This window comes from Falco cherrug, chromosome 1, assembly GCF_023634085.1.
Source record: "Falco cherrug isolate bFalChe1 chromosome 1, bFalChe1.pri, whole genome shotgun sequence".
Taxonomy (NCBI): Eukaryota; Metazoa; Chordata; class Aves; order Falconiformes; family Falconidae; genus Falco; species Falco cherrug.
Genome location: NC_073697.1, coordinates 28033431 through 28054373, shown reverse-complemented (window position 1 = coordinate 28054373; position 20943 = coordinate 28033431). Strand labels below are relative to the sequence as shown.

General features: G+C 37.0%; 1 protein-coding gene across 1 annotated transcript in view; it reads left to right on the top strand.

Annotated features, from left to right (window-relative positions):
• NWD2 (NACHT and WD repeat domain containing 2) overlaps positions 1-20943 on the top strand; it is a 58053-nt gene that overhangs the window by 21516 nt on the left and 15594 nt on the right. The window contains exons 2-3 of the mRNA XM_055700574.1: positions 1239-1327; positions 6111-6227. Coding sequence (XP_055556549.1) covers positions 1239-1327; positions 6111-6227 — 206 coding nt within the window. The remainder of the gene's footprint in view (positions 1-1238; positions 1328-6110; positions 6228-20943) is intronic.

Here is a 20943-nt window from a genome sequence, read left to right as displayed (position 1 = left end):
ATATTTCAAAGATATGTTTAAATATTAAGAAGGATATTATGAATTTGGTGTAATTAATTGAAGTATGCATTTCACACTCTCCTAGTATTGTCAAAATAAAAAATATAAATCTGTGTCTTTGATTCTATGAACAGACCTCTGACTTAGATGTATCAGCTGTGGCTCTGATAAACAAAACGTTGTTAGATTTGTATACATATCTCTGATATACAACAATACGGGGATTGTTAAATTGGGTTTAACCTATTGTTTCAGTGCAGTTATACAAATACTGCTTTAACTGCAGCAGATGTTCTCCATCATTCATAAGTTAACACTTTATTTTTCATCATATGGTGCTCAGATCTAGTGGTTTACAGCAGTTGTGTTTTATTTTTGAAAATAACTTAGCAACAGTGTCATCCCTCTGTGTCTTAACTCAGTTGACACTGGTCATAATCTAGACCTAGCAAAATCGATCACATATCTTAGTCTTATTAGGAAAGACAATAAAATTTATTATCTACAGAAGATGTCATTGCTAACCAAATCTACTTCACATTTGACAGTATGTTTCTTGAGTGTTAAGTTGTATATAAATGTGTTGGATAGATGGAAATTAATAATAATTTTGGTGTCATTGCCTTATTGTACCTTATCAAAAAACATGTCATTGTGCATGGTAAGAATAACATGATGTCAGAACTGTGCATTTAGTATGATAGCAGGAATCACCTGGACCAAAAAGATACCATAAATAATGGTGTTAACAGCTTTCTTCCTTTTAAGATACTATCAGATTAAAGATGGTGAAGAAAGTTATAGTGTTTGACACAATGTCAGTAATTCATGTTATTGATTTATTTCTAAGTATAGAGAGATCTCTCATCTTTGGTCTATCTCTTTGATCCATGGTGTTTCTAATTTGTAAAATTCAGCTTCCTGAAAATGAAATATAAGTCAGACTGATAAAGAAATTCTGATTGCTGAATTGCAAAATTAATTCAGCTGCATTGTATTGGAATATGCTGCAATAGTAAGATGTTTCTGAAGCCTAATGATGCACAAATAAACACATAAATGTGTTTGTACAACATACAGTTTGGAGATAAAATCCCAGCACCTGATTTTAATTTGGTGGGGGTGTGAGGGTGGGTGTGTGAGTTAAGGGCTCTTCTTTATGTGATAAATCTGTATCTCTGACTAAAAGAACAGAGTTTGTCTAAATATTGTTAATAACATCTTTTTTCCCAACACAGATACAATAGCAGAAAGGAGCACCCTAAGAGAACACGTGTATCCTAAGCTGAGAGAATTCTGCAGGGAAAACTATGGGCTGGAATTTCAGGTAGGTTTTTTTGGTTGAATCTTGTGTTATTTTTTTGTGAAATTAACTCTATTTAGAACAGATTTTTATTATGATTGGTAAACCAGAAAACTGCAAAAAATGTCTTTCATATGTTAATTGTACTGAATTGATGTACTTAAATTATTTTACAGGCAGATTTGAGGTAAATTCTACATAGAGGAAAGGAACAGGATTTTACAGTGCAACATTGCATGGGTGTTAAAAACAATATGGCAACAAACTGACAACTTTCACATTAGAAACTTAATGAAGCCACCTCTATTTTAGATACTCAAAGTATTTAAGAAGAAATAATGTTACATCTGAATTACTGTGTTGTACTTCTAGAAAACATACTCAATGCAACCTACTTTTCATGTAATCATTGAAGTAGCACCATCTGTATACTCACATAATTGTTACATTATATCTACTCCAACTATAGGTTTGTCTTCCACTGCAGTGTGTAAAATACTTTAACGAGGTGAATATTGAAACTGATTACCAAAATGAATCAAATGTGGAACATTTCTATTGTGATTTTATACTACGAAATTTGCTTCCTTTAATGTCAATTGTGAAATTCCCATTGCTTCAGTCGGTTCATGTTTTCCTTTGTGTTAAGGAAGACACAGACCCATACACATCTTTGGTAAGAGCCAATTCGTAATAAATACAGTTGCATAAGTCACTGGTACTTTTTAAGTCAGGTATATCCTAATTCACAGTCCAGTAAAGTCATCCAGTAAAGTCCCATATGTGTCAACAGGCTTGGAATAGGCTCTCTGCTAAGAGAAACAAATACAGCATGTGATGTTCTAAAAATGTTATTCAGTTTTTCAAAAATTCTGGTTCTACATCCTCAAGCCTTCCTCACATACTGGTATTAACTTCCCATCTTAGCAGCTTCGAAAACTCAGCTCTCCAGAGCGTAGCTTACTTGGAAACAGCTAACGCCTTTTATGGAACATCCTGTTCCTCCCAGTGTATTATTCTTGATGCACATGCAGCTGTTTTTTAATCAAAATAACAAGTTCTTAAATTACAATATTTGGTTTTAATTCCCTGAGTCACAGTGGAGTTGCTGATTCTGCATAGTCATAAATTCCAGAGTGATTTTTGATTATGGCTATCAAAGAATTTCATCTGAAGGCCCTAGCTCATCAGCTGATTGGGAAGTCCCAGCTGCAGTGGTACATGCAAGGAATAGCAAAAGATATTTAAATAATACAGCATATTTCTCCTGTTACAATCATGTGATATTAAATGGAAAACATCAGCTCTTTATTTCTCAGTCATCTTTGAGGAGAGATCTCAGTGACAGGAGGGAAATGTCTATTCCAAGGAGATCATGAACCACTGAGTTCTTTGTGAGATGAAACACATCTTTCTTCACATACGTTGCAATGTAGTCTCTAGGGGAGGAATAATTACGTTTACTCTAGTTGATATTCGTGGAAGCAAATTATTTTATTATATAGTTTCAACACCGGGAGCATCCTTATGTGATACGAGGCCTGAGAGACAGCTCCACTGACACATTTTTGAAAACAGCTAGAAAGCTCTCGCATTTCTGTGGAAGCAAAGTATGAAAACTTGTACAAAAAATTACCAAGGGAAAATAGTAAGGCATTTTGGATGAGACTGTGAGATAGAGTTTATCAAAACTTTTTTTTTTTTCCTTTTCTTTTCCTGATACACTGAGTTTCTCTACGTTAGCGTGCAAAATTAAGACTACTGGTTTTAGTGCCGTGGTGGTAAGGAAATACTATGTACTTTTTAGATACAGGGATAAATTTATATTTCCCTGTACAGAGAAGAACACATAACTTTTCATCCTGATATGTAATCTTCTACTGAACAAACAAGAATACCTTGTGTGCAACTACCACAAACATGCTGCAATATAGGGTGTTGTAAAGACGTCCTTTTCCTAATAAATCGTGACCCACATGAAATGCACTTGAGTAATTCATTGCTCCAGCTTCCACTGAGTCATCTGGCTGCACTGATAAGTGTTTCAGTTGTTGCAAAGCATGAGATCTGTCAGGCATCCTCAAGTTGGTGGAAGCTGTTAGGGAATATAACCACCATGTGTATGGAAGCAGAACTGAATATATTCAATCACTGTATGAATCTGTTGGCTCGATGGACTTCCTTTTCCATTGAATCAGAAAATATTTCTGAAAAACAGGTATTGGTGGAGACAGAAAGCAAGTAATCTGAGAAAAAGACTCAGTGCATGGTGTTTCATACCTGAAACACAGTACTTTTTTTTAAGGAAGGACAGAGATTAAAGAAAGCAGTTGTAACAGAAAATTTTGGGAGGATAACTAACCATAGTTAATTAACAGTATACTCTTTTCTTCTTGGGAACAACGAACTGTTTAAAATCATTTTCACCATGTGATAATATGTTAGAAGGTAAGTGGAATTTTGCATTAATGCATTTTTAATGGTTTTTTTAAGCATTTGAAAGCAATAAAGATAAAATTATTTCATTTCCTTATAAAAATCTGTGAAACTCTCAGATTGGTAGGACAAAAGGAAACACTGAATTATGAACAAGAAGTCTCCGTTAGATGACTAGTGTGGAACTGAACTAAGCCAGGGTCAGTGTGCTGTGTGTAAGTAGCCCTCACACAGCATTGGTTGTCGTCTCACCTTGGCAGCTCTACTGACAGTTAGAGTGGGTGTTTTCCACACAGGTTTTCCAAGTATAAGTAAAAACATACTTCAAAATCAGAAATACTTGTCTTCTTGTTTCATTTCTTCAATTTTGTAAATCCTATTTATTTTAATTAACATAAAGAATAACTGATAAGCCCCTCATTTTGAAATTCTTGGTGTCTTCAGAGGCTTGAAGGCTAAAATATTTCTTCTTGCAGGACAAAATTATAACATGTTAACATCCTATGTGCCAAAATTGTGTTACCCCACAAAAATAATCTATAATGTTATAACACAGAGAAGGCAGCCACTAAGCCCCTACAATATCTGCTATTCCAGAGAATTTCCTCTTCACATTTACAGAACTAACATGATTCCTGAACAGTTAATTAAAATAGAAATTGATTTTATGTTTCAGATGAACTTGCGCAGCAAAATAAATTCATTCAACCAAGTAATTCAAATATTTTTGACTGTATGCTAAGAAGGTCTAATTTTATGACTAGAATAGTTAAGCTTTATCATATGTCATTCAAGTAATCAGACAGCTGAACACAATGTGATGTTCAGTAATGAGGTCATATTGATAAATAACAGAAGGGAGAGAGGAAGAAGGGAACACTTTTTTCCGAATGAGACTAAAAGAGAAAAGGACAGAGAAGAAATCAGTGCAAATGAGGGAAACAGGAAGGATGCTTGAGATGCCGTTTTGTAAAGCAGAAGCGCTTGTTCCAGCAAAATTTTGGAACAGAGTTCCTGTAATAAATAAAGGTATTAAGTGTATTTTCTTGGCAGTGTCAGCTATAATGCATTCTATACATTGGGCTATTTCACTCATCATCAGTCATTACCTCTCATGTTTGGCAACAGTGTGTCTACTCCAGCAAAAACTGGCACGTCCCAAACTTTTCTGGCAGAAATAACCAACAAGGCTGTTGGTAGTGAAATTAAACATGGGCATAAATACTTCTACAATTAGGTCTTAAACCTTGGTATTTATTGCTATGAGAAACTTTCCAAGTAGATGAACCAGCTGCAAAGTGGTGAATTTTACTTTTATATCAACCCATTATTAGTTCCTATATTAGATCTTCAGGCTGATCTTATGATCTGTTTAGAGAACAGCTAGTTTTGTGATTCTGTTTCTTATGGAAACAGCAGAGTGCTTCCATAGTACAAATCATATTACAATAAACAATATTGTAATATATTTGTGCCTTAATACAATTTTGATTTTTTTTAACTATTTGGACTTTTTTTGTTCAAGTTACATATGTGATGTTAATAAGCAATAGTAGCTTAAATGAGAGCATAGTAGCACGTACCATCAGTTTTATTCCAAAAGAATTGCATACATCTGATCCCTATTCTTTTAAATTAAATTTCCCATGGTAAGAATTCAGCCTTTTAGAATGTGTAGTGAAATCACAATTCACTTAATCGCTTCAAATAAATTTAACATCCATATTCCAGTTTCTTCCAGGAATTTGTTGCAACTGATTACCATCACAAAACTGAGTCAGTAGCTACAGATGAAAGGCAGAACAGCAAGCTGTCTGCCATTGCATATCTATACAATCTCTGCTTCTAAAGTAACAAAGACCAGCTAACAAAGGAAGTACAATATTACAGAACCGCATATATTTTTTGCTTTTGAGCCATATGCACAGAATGAGTTTATATCCTGTGGATACAAGTTACACAGGGTGTCAAGTCATGGTCTTGACTGTGATCCCATTAATTTCCACGGAGCCAGGATTTTATCGATGCATTTTGTCATTATTCTGACCCATCCATTATACGCAATCTAGCAGCAAATAAAGACTACATCAAATCTAGACCTTGTCATGCTAATCTCTGAAAAAATGTATGAATGTGAAATGAGAGACTATCCCAGGAGGGATTGTCTGGGTGGGAAAATAAGAGGCTTGAATTGTCATTTACCTAAGGAAACCCTGTGAGTCTGTGTAAGGACTGGATGTCGACCTCATTGCCTTTTACTGCACTGTAGAGCAATCCTTAGCAGTACATGAAATGTTGACAAAGTTAATTTTTAATTTGATAGGTAGAAAGGGCATATGATAAAGTAACAATGTTGCATGCTCTTTTCCAGGTCATAGACTTATACTGGGGAGTTGAAGCAGATGAATGGGACAGTCCTGAGCTGCAAAAGACTCGCATGAAGCTGTTAGAAGATTGCTTGAAAAGTTCTGCAGGTCCATGTTTTGTTGTGGGTATAAAAATAATCTTTTACTTTACAACAAAAATATAATGTTAGCCATCATAACATGCATGATTCAGTAACAAATGTATTCTTTTCTTCTTTCTAAAATATTTGGTAATCTTCACTGTACATTTGCTATACTGCACCCAAATGTTTCCCCGTGCAGCACTATAGATTAACAGCAATTACTCAGTATTAGCAGAGAGGAAAGAAGGATCATTCATGATCAGTCCCCATAGCAAGATGGGTTTAGAAATCACATGGTATGACTGTACTACTATCACAACAGAAGTATGGACTACTTGTTTAAGGAGGCCACCGATAATTAATTCTTGGCAGTTCTCACACAGGCATTATTGGCTGGCCTAGAAGGACTTAGAAAAGCACAGCAGCAACAAAGAACTATCTGTTCTGATCTGTGTTTTGCTGTTTTGTGTTTTAAACCCAAGACGAGTTAGTATGCCAGGTATTAGAGTCTGAAAAGACTGGAGGTCAGTGACAACCTGAGGAGGCTCTGAGTCTTGGTGTTTTTCCTACTCTCTGCCTTCTCTTTACTGTTGCCAGAACAAGCGTTGCTTTTAGGATTCCGTAAGAGTCGGTAAAGCTGGCAAAAAAGATAGGTCTTCACTGGCTTTTCCTATTAGGCCTAAAAGAAGAGACTGAACCACTTTTACAGGAGTGGTTTATAAAGCTTTACATATTTATTTTAATGTCAGAGAGGTCTTTTTCTGTATACATCAGGCTCAGCAGTCTTCAGCTATCCCTCACAGCTTTTACAGCTGAAGCAGTATGAATTTATGAAGTCATGTCAAACACTGTGTAGGGTTGTAATAGCTGAAAGGCACTGTGAGTAGGCTATATGTGTGTATATATATATATATATATATATATAAAAAATATCCTGGCAGGTGTGCTTTTCCCTGTTCCAAAGAATCATGTACCATAGATTTTGCTCTCATTTATTTTATATTAAATATACAATTCAGAGTAGTGCATTTTTTCCCTCTTTCTTCTGCATTTAGAAAGATCTGTCTCATGTTTTAAGATTAACTTAGTTAACTTGAAAAAGTTTAGTTCAACAGTTTAGTGTATGGAATGCTGACTGTGTTAGTTTTCAGTGCATAGACAAAAAAATATAACTTTTGATAAATGCCTTTTCGCAGCTGCTCAGAGAGTAGCATAGCCTCTTTATCTGTGAAGGGTAAAGCTGTTCTTTAACGTTCTGGGTGTTATCTAGGTAGAGAATCTCTCTAATGAGATTGGCTATTCAGTGTCATATACTGCATACTTAACAGCATCTATTAAAGCCTCAAAACAAAAGACAAGGTAGTTTGGGAAGAATGTGGGTTTATTTTGTATATGATAAGTACTATGTATAAGGGAGACTTCAGTGAAAGTACAAAAAGGCCACAATGAGTAGGATTTGTTGTGATCAAAGATATTTCTCTATAAAAGATAAATATTTATATTATTGCAAAACGTATTTAATTCTTTATGAGCTGTCTTGAGGCTCCATCTTTGTGAGAAATAAATAGGGGATGTATGACAATTGTTTTTCTCTGCATAGTTGTAGGGCTGCAAAGACACTAGGATAAGTCTCAAGTTAACGTCTGTAAAGCTTTTCATTTGTGTTTAAGACAACAACCAAGATTTTTTTTAAAACAAAGTGCTTGCAGAGAAAAAAGTAGATATCCAGCCTATATTAGATAAATTCAATTCCAGTTTCATTCTAGTGCTGTAGAAGCACCAGAGCATACAAGGCAAAAAACAGACTCATTCAGTACCTACCTGCCAGGCTGGATGTTTTCAAGTAAACATGCCTAATCCTACTTAACTAATTTTGGTCAATGATTATATTAATTGCTAGTGTAAGTTTTACTAAATTAAAAGAATTTTGCTATTACATATCTTTATTACAAGTTTTCAAGAATTGGTTTGAAAGTGAAAAAAGATCACTTCTGTTTACTACTTATATACTACTGATTGTCCTCTCCATAGTCACCTATTTATTGCAACTGGAAGGGCCATGGAAATGCTTTTCACTCAGACATCAAAGGACAACTGCCACTCTCCTTTGACAGCTTTAATTCCAACTTATTAACCTGTGTTTTTATGTTAGACTTCAATGGAAAACAATTGGAAAGACATGCCTTTGCTATTCCAAATTTCTTTTCATTATTATGTTTGCTAAGGAAATAATTTAGAAAAGGTAGATTTCTCCTCTATACCTAAACATAGCTAAGTGAGCTCTAATTCTTAGATTTGTCATAATAAGGCAGAGAAGAGTTCTGAAAAAACTGCAAGTCCTTGATTGAAGAATTTTAAAGATTTAGTGAACTGAAACCACAGAATCCCATGGGGATGGAAAAGAGACAAAATGCTACCTGCTGTGAAGGCTGGAGATCACTTCTCTCCATGGCAGAGATTAGAGAAAGAGCAAGCTGTAGTATGTGTTGTTCTGTACTTTTATCACACCCTTACAACCATCTCGCTGGCTCCGTTTCATTCACTCGCTTGCCTCACTCTGTTACTTAGCTTCAGAGCCCTGGGGAACAAAGGCCATCTTCAGCACTTGACTGTAAAGAGCCTGGTGCTTGGAGACCTGAGTCTGGGCTGGGTTTTATGCTGTCATGACCCTGTTTTTCACAAGCACACACTGGCCCAGATCTCTAGCAGGTTTGGGTAGCTTCCATGCTGCGTGACTAAATTTAGTTTCCAGAGTTTATTTTTCCACTTTTTATCTCCCCTTTGATGAAAAAACGGAGTTGGAACAGAAAGCCATGGCTTTTTTTGCTGTGTCCTTAGACATGGATATTCTAAGATCTGACAGTGAAAGAAACCTCATCATGTACCATTGCTGCATTTTTTAGCAGAATTTTTAAGCTGTTAAGAATTGCCTGCCTCATATTGTTGCTAAGGAAAGAAATCAAGCCAAATCACAAAATTTAAACAGAACAAAACAGTTAGTGAAGAGGTTGCAGTGAGCCAACAACTTCAATATTTATTCCAGGTTTTCCAAGTATGGGCCAGAGTAATAGCTCTCCCAATGACTAGACTGGCAAAACTACAGAAGTCTCTCTATGCACATTTGGTTTTTGCTCTGTTGTACCTTAGTGGGATGGGGTTTATTTCATTTACAACGCAAATTGAAGATGATTCTACTCCAACAAACATAATTAGTTTTAATTTATAGTAACATAATTACAAACTGACTGTGGAACTGCAGGCTTTGGGCAACTTCCCTGTTCTTGAGAAAGTTCTATAAAAAGTGCCACTTCCATTCAGCTGGGTATTCTTTTTACTTTTCAATTACCACTTTTTTAATTCAGACACAGATCTGGGATTAAATCAGACTATTCAGAATTAACTAGCAGATATGGAATGATTTTAGAAAGTGTTTCTTTATGGCACCTTGTGCCTGCATTGTTATATCAGATGGAGGGAAAATGAAATTCAGTTCTTAAATTAGTGCAGTGTGTAAGTTGAAACTCCTAAGCTTTTCTTCAGATACAAAACAACAAAATCCAAATGAGCATATATTCATAAATACAAAGGAGGAAACAGTTCTGAAAAAAATGGGTAATTAATTTCCTGTGACACTTTCTTTGGGAACATACAGTCTCCCTCTTATCTACTGCCTAAACTCTATCAACACACAATCCAATTAAGGGAAAGGGGAGTTGTTTGGGTTTTGTTTTGGTTGGGTTTTTTGTTTCATTGGTTATTTTCTGGGTGAAATCAGTGCCTATTATACATGATCATTTTAAAACTCATAGCCTTTACTGTAGGTAAATACATACCATGCTGGTTTTGATCTACAGAATCATTTATCAAGACTTATTTATGAGGGGAAAAGTACTATTTCTGTGGGAAAAACAGTTTCTGTGCAAATTTTCTGCAGAAATCATGCTGGTTGTCTCTGGAATCTACGTGGGGAGACTGAAATGCAGTACATTTATTAAATTGTGAACTGCTTAAACTCTGCATTACATAATGATACCAAAGACAAAATACATTTAGTGCATCCCTGGAACCTATATATTTTGTTGGGTTATGTTTCCTAGTAAACTCATAGGAGATGGCAGTGTAGACAGGATCGTAGAGTGACAGTAAAGGTTATATTATCATCCCACAACTAGTACTGAAAATGAACAGGATTCATCTATTACAGAACTAGTCTCAGCTTCAACAACTAATAGAAGGATACAGGTACCTCCAGTAACATCCGAGTCATCTTCTGGATGACTGTTTCTCCATTAACAGCAAGGAGACACTAGGGAGTTGGACTGCTGACCTAGCAAACCAAGTACTGTGCTTCATATCAGTTAAGGCTTTGAGCTATTTAGGGTGTCGTTAGTCTGTAGTGATTATGTGCAGAGTAAGCTTACTGCCCTTTTATCGGGGTTCCCTAACTAATACTGCAGTACTAACCTGCTGTTGACTGTGCCTTAGTACAGACGAGAGAACTGGCAGGCTTCTCTGCACTTCTTTTCAAACACACTCTGCAAGTTATAACACATGGGTGCTCTTTTCCATCTGTGCAGCACCACACAGTCTCTGCCTGAACTGCTGTTCTTGCATGGCTATGTCCTGAAAATTTGTAAAATGAAAGAGAGAAGTGAAAATTAAATGTTAGTTTATCACTTGTAACTTGTAACCTCAGTTAAATATGTCTGTACAAACCTCAGAGATTCTCTCCACCCAGGATTCAAATAATCTGGTTTAAAGAATAGTCAACACATTTTCTACCTGCTCTGAACAGCCACTGTAACTTACATTATTGCTCTCAAATTATTGACAGCTTGTTATTAATTTCAGCATTAATAAACCCTTAAAAAAGACCTAGCATTATAAAATTGGAATTCCATTAGGTTTTTAAAAGAATATTAGCAGTTTACAATATTTGGCATGTCCTTAAATCACCCTGAAATTGAAGATAAAATATGGTAAATTGATTGAGGAGTTAAAGGTTTTTTACGTCTTTGGATCTTTTTGTTCCTACAGTACAATGCATACTTTAATCATTCCACAAAGTACACTGGTACTTGGTTCTCTTTGCTTAGTACAAATGATTGATAATTAATTCTGAGCGCATTCCAGCTCAGAGAAAATTCCAAATTATATTACTCCAGCTCTGCTGAATCTCCTCAACTCCCATTTCAGTTCTGGTGTTACTTTAGGGTTTATTTCTAATGTGAAAACCAAATATATACAGGTTCTGGAACACCTGAGTTACATTTTGCTTTTTCTCTCCTGGGGAAATTGCCACACATTTTAAGTTAGGGAGGCTAAAGTCAGTTAAACGTGTCCATACTAAAACAGCCAGTTTAGGGGGAATCTAAGAACCCAGTGCTCTTTGGGAATTCAGCTGGAGTTACATGCTCTTGGTATATTTTTCTCAAGGAAGCAGCTCTATATATAGTTTTTAAGTGAATGAGGAGAAGTAGCTGGAACCAGACATCACACGACCGCCTACCTCTCCCAATGAAGTATATTCCAAGAAACAAATATCAAATTATAAATTTTCTTCTCACTCCAAATCTGATTAAAAAACCCATCCCAATAAAAGCTCTAACATAAGTGTGTTCGGGGTCATACAATATAAAAGGAATGGCTCCATAGAACTTGTTGGCATTAATCTGAAGTAAAGTATATGTCTGCGGACACTAATCCTGTTTTAGATGGACATTCCCCTCAGCAAGCCTTGGTCTTTTTTTGCAGCCTCCAGACCAACAGGCAAAGGGTGTATATCCCATTTCATGTTGTCTATCTCTGAACAACAGATATACACACAAAGTGAAATCAAGCGTGGGGGATATTTGTATGATTAAGATATTATAAGTGAGTTCCTTGATCTGCTTTAGAGTTGGGAATGTACTTTCCTGTGAATCATCTCTGATTCTCTAAATCTAAAATCTAGGGTCTAAAAATGCTTACCATTTTTTAAAACATATCCCATGGAAAATAGCTACAAGATTCATCAGGCAGTTTTTCCATGGAACAGAGAAACTGCATGGGTTTTGAGGTAGCCTTAAAATAGCTTGCATTTTCAGCCTACATCAAAAGACTGTACATATTTTCTGCTAAGTCACTGTATTTCTTTACATAAATAGAATTTTTGGTGCTGCCTCCCAGAAAGGTAAGTATTATATTTAATATAAATGATCATATTAGGGAGAATAAGATTAGCATGAACTCAGACTTCCATTATTCTGTGTAGCGTGTAAAGGAAGAAATAGGCTGCATGAGATTTATGAGATTTATTCTCTCTTGATCCTCAAGAGCTTTAACATACCATCTTCTGAGGCAGTACTGTAATCAGCTAGATGTAATGGTCTGCTCTGCAAATGAAACTGTAGATCAGAAAGCCAATATCAGCTATTTTACCAGGGGCAGGGGAAATCCTAAACCTTGCAATGCTACTTCTGTGTAAAGAAACAGCATACATTACAGTATTTAGCAGGCAGTTGATAAGTACAAAGAGAGATATTAATCCTGTTGCTTGCACCTAGCATATATACCTTCCGTTTTCTCAACTACAGAGATTCACTTGAGAGATCCTTCCGTTCTCGAATAACAGACCCAGAAACAAATACCTACCCACAAAGTAACTAGTTCACATTTCACTCTGATTATTGTTAAATCCAACTAGAAGTAGCTGGGTCTTTTCTTTTTTTGTAAGATAATCAGAGTGTATAATTTCCCAAGATCTTTTTTTCTTCCGTGAAAGATACTGATTTACAGAGGTAAAATAAGACACAGTATCAGTGTTCTTCATAGTGATACTGGTATGCATCCATAACATATTGCCTCTTTTCTCTTAAAATATATGCTTTCAGTGCAAGGTGCTTTCATAGAGTTACTGTTCCGTTATCGTGCAATGTAGCAACTAATTATCATATGCTTCTTTCTTCCATAACTGGAAAACCTCACAGAGTAACTTTTTATTCCATTTCACCTTGAAAAGAATGAAGCAGAGAATACTTGCATAGAAAACTATGTAGACTGTAATTATTAGGAGTAAACTACATGTTTATGAGTAAACTTTTGTTGTTAACTCTTTTACATAGAAATTAATCCTTAACAGTGTTTTAAAAAAATTTAGAATAGTAGTACTCACGGCTGGAAAAACAACTTGTCACCTGGCCACACACTTTTGCAGAGCATATACTCTGCCTCTGAATCTTGCCATTGTATGGCATAGGCAAGATAGTGTTTTTACTGAGAGAGGTGTCATGACCTGATATATTTCATTCATTTCCATGAGGGTTTGCTATAGATTTTTTAAACATTTGGCTAATGACTTGACCTTACCTGCAGGCAGCATTTAGTATTTAGTGCTTGTACACTTACTTAAGCCTGATTATCTTTTAGTTAAAAATTAAGTGTTAGAAAAGGCATGGAGATGTCCTAGTAGACAGCTACTATAGATAAGATTTTATTTTGATCTATTCCATTCTTGAAGAAATATGGCAAGTGAAAGCTAAGGGGATTTATAAAGGTGATTTTTTTCATCTATATTATAAATGGAAAACTAACACTGGGTAGTTTTAAAGAACAATAGTTTTTGAAATGTGGCAGTTGTGAAGGTGGCTTTATGGAAAGCTGGATTTATATTTAATATAAATTAATTAAGGTTAGCATTCTCATCGTAATAATTGGCTAGATGCCTCTCTGTCAACCCCTGAAGTGCCTGATCCATCTCTTCTTGCCATGCTCAACTTTACCTCAGTCTAAGCTCTTTGGCTAATCATTTATTACTTAAATACCATCCCAAAATGGGAATTTAGAAACTAAACTGCCCTTCTGATAAACACTAGCAAGATCATATTTCACAGAAAATAAAGATATGGCCCCTTCTTTTTAGAGGGTGCATGGATGCAGCAGGAGGCAGCATCCTTTCTTACATATGAAGCATACCAAACAGGGCAGTAAGAATGAAGAAGAGTCCTAGTTTTTAACTCCAGGGCTTGGTGTCCAGAAGCCAGTGCCCTGTCCTCTCAGCTGACTACACTGATAGGCTCAGAATATCTTCTTTTCTGGCTTCATGATGCCTGTATCTGTGGGTGCTCAGTAAGGCACATGGAACAGCAACAGCAAGAAAAGCTCTTCTCCATTAGCCAGAATTCACCTATGAGATGCAAGACAGGATTTAAAACCCTATCACAGTTCCTCCCTGCTTGGGTTAGTGTTGTGATTATTTTACAAAGTTGGGGAAGCTGCACCACCATGCCCTGCTCAAAAAGACAAGATTGATCTCCTTGCTGTTTTCAGGAAAGGTACATTTCCAACTCCCTGTAGGAACAGTAGTAATTTCCACAGATAAGATTATTGACTCCAGTCTGGGCTGTGCGCTAAAATCTTTTCTTAAACCTAGCCCTTGTAGTTTGGTTTTCCACCCAGCCTTACTGCTGTAAAGTGTTACAGGACCTTGTCAGAGAGTTAACAGGGATATGGGCTGCGGTAGGAGTTACCTGCAAGATCCAGAGTTTTATATGAGATGAAAAATGTAGATGCCTGTCACAGAATCACAGAATGGTCAGTGCTGGAAGGGACCTCTAGAGATCATGTATTCCAACCTCCTGCTAAAGCAGGTTCACCTAGCGCAGATGCACAGCATCCCATCCAGGTGGGTTTTGAACGTCTTCAGAAAAGGAGACTCCACAACCTCTCTGGGCAGCCTTTTCCAGTGCTCTGTCACTGTCAAAGTAAAGACGTTTTTCCTTATACTCGGGACTTCCTGGCTGCTGTTTGTGCCTATTGCCCTTTGTTCTGGCACTGGGCACTGCTGAAAACAGCCTGAAAAGGCACTCATCATCCTGACATTCACCCTTAAGATATCTGTATCATTGATAAGATCCCCTCCCCAGTCTTTTCTTCTCCAGGCTAAAGAGGCTCAGCTCTCTCAGCCTTTGCTCACCAGGGAGATGCTCCAGTCCCCTCATCATCTTCATAACCCTCTGCTGGACCATCTCCAGCCGTTCCCTGTCTCTCCTGAACTGGGGAGCCCAGCACTGGACACAGCACTCCAGGTATGGCCTCACCAGGGCAGAGCAGAGGGGCAGAATCACCTCCCTCAACCTGCTGGCCACGCTCCCCCTAATGCATGTTAACATCCTAATAATGAGGATGTTAAGGGAGACAGTGTCACAAGTCTTCTTGAAGTCAAGGTAGACAGTCTCCACTAGTCTCCCCTCATCTACCCAGCCAGTCATTCCATCACAGAAGGCTATTGGGTTGGTTGGGCATGATTTCCTCTTGGTGAATGCATGTTGACTACTCCTGGTAACATTCTTTTCCTCCACGTGCCTTGAGACAACCCTCAGGGTGAGCTGTTCTATCACTTTTCCAGGGATGGAGGTGAGGGTGACCTGCCTGTAGTTTCCTGGGTCCTCTTTCCTGCCCTTTTTGAGGACTGGAGTGACACTGGCTTTCCTCCAGTTCTCAGGCACTTCTGTTCCCCATGAGTTTTCAAAGATGATGCAGAGTGGCTTGGCAATAACATCAGCACCCTCCACACTCAGGGGTGCATCCCATCAAGGCCCATGGATTTGTGGGTGTCAAGTTTGCTTAAGTGATCTCTTAACTTGATCCTCCTCGACCAGGGGAAAGTCTTCCTTTCTCCAGACCTGGTCTCTTGCCTCCAGGGTCTGAGAAATCTGAGGGCTGGCCTTGGCAGTAAAGACTGAAGCAAAGAAAGTATTGAGTAACTCCACCTTCTCTGTGTCCTTCATCACCATTTCTGTCAAGAAATCTCCCAACCAGTTTCAAAAAATAAACCCAAAGTGAGAATGTTACATTTCTTCGGAGGTGAATCAGAATGAGCAGCTCAAATCTGTAGCCAGAGGTAGGCAAAATCTTCTCTGGTCCTTACTCTACCCTACTTTTGTCCACAGAACTCTTTCCTAGTTTCATTCCTTTTGACTAATTTTCTCACCTGCACCCACACTCCGGGAGATCAAAGACCCAGCAATGCCAAACAATGAAGAAAGAAGCAACACATGATCATGTAGAAGACAGGAGAAAAAGTGTGGAGGAAGACCATTGATGCTTCCATAGCCAGGAGGAAGGAGATTTCTGATGAAGCGAAGTGTATCAGGGAAGTCATTAATTTCTTCTGAGAAAGCACATTTACTCTGTGTGATGGACAGTTAGCTCTTACCCACTGTGTCCTGAGAAATTACTCATCATTATTTCATATCTCTGTACCACTAGGGAAAAGCTTTGAGATTTAAAAATACTGCACTGTGGGTGGAGTTCAGAGCTGAGGGAATTGTTTGTTTACAGCTGGATTTGGCTGCTCTCGTTTAATTTTCTGAAAGACAGTGAAGCATCAAGTGACTCCATCATCATTTTCTTCTTACACATTATGTCAGGAACATTACTCACAGCAAAAAACTTTCAAGCACTTGCACCTCATCCTTCCAATCCCAATTCCAGTCAGTTTTCTTACAAGGTAGTTCAACAGCCCTTTTTGTGTTTTTCATGGAACTAAAACCAATACCCATTTCAAGTTTCTGAAATACGTATAACCCCCCCAAGCCCTCCCTACCCTGTGCTTCTGCAGTGCCTCCAGGGAAAAAAGGAAGAGAGAAATTAGGCATGGCTTTGTGAAACAATGCACAGCAAAACTTCTCAAGACAAGGAACATAAATGCATGTCCAGGCAGGTGGAAAAAAAAATCTATTTCTCAGCACGAGATGTCTTTATTATGCCTTAAGTTTTCTATTCACTTCAGTAATTTCAATTAAAAATTGTATTCTTATTTTATGTTTTGTACAGTCAGCTGAAGTTCTAAAACTAAATCTATTTACCCTTAAGCTTCAATGAAAGAACTGAGATATGGACACTATTATTATCACTAGGTATGGAGAAACATCAAATGAAAATGTTTGATACTGCTCTATGGTATCATTTTCCCCTTAAAAACTAAACAGGACAAATAATGTAAAGCAACAGACCCATCCCTGCTGATACATAAATACACAAGTTCTTTTGCATATCAGCACTCAAAATAGAAAAGCTTGTTTTGCAAGCTATCGTTAGCTTCATTTTAGAGATAGGAAATCTAAGACAGTGGCAAAAGCATCAGGAAGTTACCATTTTCCATACTGAGATGAAGCAAATGTGGAAAGAAGATTTAAGAGATTTGCAGCAGCTCTGACATTCTGTCTACTAACTTGCACTGCCAATGGTTGTAAGATAGAACAAGAATGTTGTTCTGAAGGCACTTTGACCTGTACATCCTAGAAATCACAGAATACATTTTTGTCTTTTTTATATATATATTTGATTTCTAATGGAAGTATTCTGGGGGGACTTAATTCCAATGCAACATAACATTTGTCCTTTGATCACTACCATGAATAGGCAAGAAAAGCAGTCAAATGTATTTAATTGAAGAATATTTTCTCTGAGCTTGTATCAGGAGGTCCTCACACTGTACTGTATTGTAGCTAGAAGTAAAAAAAAAAAAAAAAAAAAAAGAGTAGAGGCAGCTATTTTCAGGACAACTCTTGGGCACCAGCTACTCTGGAACTCCAGCTTCCTAAAACTTGGTTTAGATTAAGTGCATTATTAAAGCTTTTTCCATCTTGGTTTCTGTTGTTCAGCTCCGTTCAGTTTAATGGCTTGGAGTTTGTCCTAACAAGCAGTTAACATACATACTCCATTGAGATTTTCAATTAATTCATATATTTGTTTTTCTTCTTACTGAAATCATTAGTACATTGAAAATAAGTAAATACAATTTTCAGGTTTCAATTCAGATGATTCACTGTTGCTTAGCCATTAGCATTTTTGCTTTGAGTTTGAGAAGAATTGGCTGTTGTTCCCTTAAGGAAGAAGAAGAAGAAGAAGAATTAAAAAAAAATAAGTAATAAAAAAGGGACATTCTTTTCTGTTTGTTTCTGATAGCAAATTCTCAGTTTCGATTCAAATCATATTTATTTCTCAGAAACAAGGTTCCAGCTAATCCTGTTATTTTGGTTTTCATTTTTTTCCCAAAAATATCTCTAGTTGCATCTGAACATCTCATATTGAATAAGTAATTTATATAGGATACTGTTAGAACAGAGTTACAATATACTGGCAACAAATAAAAAAGGCCTATAGTTATACTAAATTTCCTTGAATTAAATGTTAAATATAAGGTCTTTAAAAATTTTTATCCTGACCATTTGTTCCAGCGTTTCAAAACATGATTTACCTGTATATTTGGTTATGTCAGTTAAGCCCACATCTCTGCAGACAAGGAGGGTAAACACATGTACATGTTACAAATTCTGCATGCCTTCCCTGACTCTGTTGTGCCACCTAAGTAGGTTCACACATGCAAATGCACTCTGTAACCACCTCCGAATTCAGTATGACAGGACACAGAATGTAACCACTATACATATAAAATTAAGGTTTGAAAAGAATGGAGCATTTCGTTAGTTATGCTGAAATTATTCTGTTTTCCATTTGTATATATATATATATATATATCAACTGAAAGAAATTGATGGGTATTGGCATCTGATTATAATAAGTACGCTTTTTAGACAAAATATTTAGAAGAAAATTGAGGCCTTTTAAAACTGGTGTTAAATAGAAATGTCAATCTTTTATTTGTATTTTTTCTTTATGTGTCTTTTTTCTACAGAAATCTGATCTATTAAGATTCTTTTTATTAGCTAATAGATACATTACATTAACATCACAGTAAGCAGTAGAGCAAAAACCATGTTTCCATGAGCAAAATGCTATTTGACTGAAATGTATGGCTTTAAAGAGGAAAAAGGTTTTTATTTCATAAGAAAGATTTAGCTACCAGAGGAAGGAAGCCTAGAAGTGCAGGCTGAGGAAGCAGGGAGTTAGGTGTCAAGCCCCACAATTCACAGAAGGCAGTGAAGAGCAAGTGACCACAGGAGAGACAGGGATCCAGAGGACTGACTTTGTAGCCCTTGGTTAGGGCACTCATGCAAACTGTGGAAAGATAAGGTTCATGATCCTGCCCCAATTAATATTGAGTTACTTATACAGTGCTGTGTGATTTCTTGTACAGAAAGGAGCTGCACTAGTAGGAGCTCTGACATACTGACATAACCAATCATTCCTGTCCAGAAGCCTGATGAGTAGGGTAGTATATACCTGGTGACCACAGACTTGTCCTTTTTCCAGTTCAGGAGAGATTTTGAAACAGGCCTCTTGCTTTATGGATGAGCTCCCTTATTACCCACCTGGCTCTAGATTATGACCCACTAGCTACAGCCTGCTCCTCACCAGTTTTCTGCTGCCTGGTGAGGGGTGACATATCAGACAGCAATCCACAGTTCCCATGGGGATAGTGGAAGGACACCTCCGGGACATCCGTGAGAGCAGCATTTGCCAAACCCTGGCAACAGATAAGCATAATATCCCAAGGCATTTTAAAAGTACTTAAGTCCTTACAAGTCAAGCAGCTGCTGAAGAACCATTTGGTGCATCTCAGTGGCACCTGAATGCTGATGCTGGGTGCCTGCAGGCAATTTTCAGCCAAAGCGTGAAACATTCCCTGCATCTTCAATAACGTGAGATACTCTTTCTACTAATGGAGCTGTTCTACTTTAAGTCATCTCAGTTTAAGTTTACATTAATTTAGCAGGCTGAAATGTGAGTCGCTCAGGTCCTCATTCGCAAGTGGGCAGGGCTTTCCTCCTTCAGTATTGAGCAGTTTCTGTAAGAAGGACCAGGCTGTGAATTAGGAACAGCTTCCACTACCCAGTTATAACTAACCACTGCGTACCTGTCACAGCTCTGAATCCCTGCCCAGGCTTAATGCCCTGCACATAATTCCTATGTCAAATGGGGACAACAATACTCCCTAACCCATCATGGATCTTGAAAAAAACAAATCATTTAAGGGGTGCTCAGATCTGGACACACAGAGGTATCTTAGCTTAAAAAATGAATTGTGGTTAGATTTTAACTCCTTCAAAGATGATTTCTTGAGTGCTTATGCTTCAAAAAGCTGGCAGTCCAGGACGGCTCTGAGAAGAGGCAGAGAGGACATATGTATGCGCTTTAGTGTCACATGTGAAACTTCACAAAGACCAAGAGGTAAAAGTAGTAGGACTGATTCCATGAAGTCCAGCAAAAGATCATTGGATACAACTACAAATCTGTACTTTCAATGAATCTTCAGCTTTCTGCATTGGCAAACCAGAAAAAAACTTGTTGTTTTCAAGTTGACAGGTATCTGAAATCACTTCAGAAAACATTACAGATCTGACTTTTCAAACTACTTGGTTTGCAGATGTTAATATAGAATTTATTTAAAAAAAAACAGATAAATTAAACCAATTAATAATGAATATAACTTGCTGATATTTGACAGCATGTTTTTTATTAAAATTACCACTAAATATCTTGGAATTAAATATATCTAAAACTTCAACTTGTTCTGTATTAATATAAGGTATGGTATTGGGTTTCATAAACATTTCAGTGGTGATGTCTGAACTAATTACATGACATGCACTATGAATCTATCATATCTCAAGATCAAATCCAAATCTTGTTAGTTTCCTCCTTTTGGTCATTATTGTGACTATGCCTATAATTTTAGTATCTTTCCGCGCCAAGAATATTACAACAAAAACATATTTCCCATCTTGATTGAAACAGTAAATTTTTAATCTTTATTTAATAGTTACTTCACCATCAGGCTGAACGAAGCTAGCAAGACTACTGCTGAGGT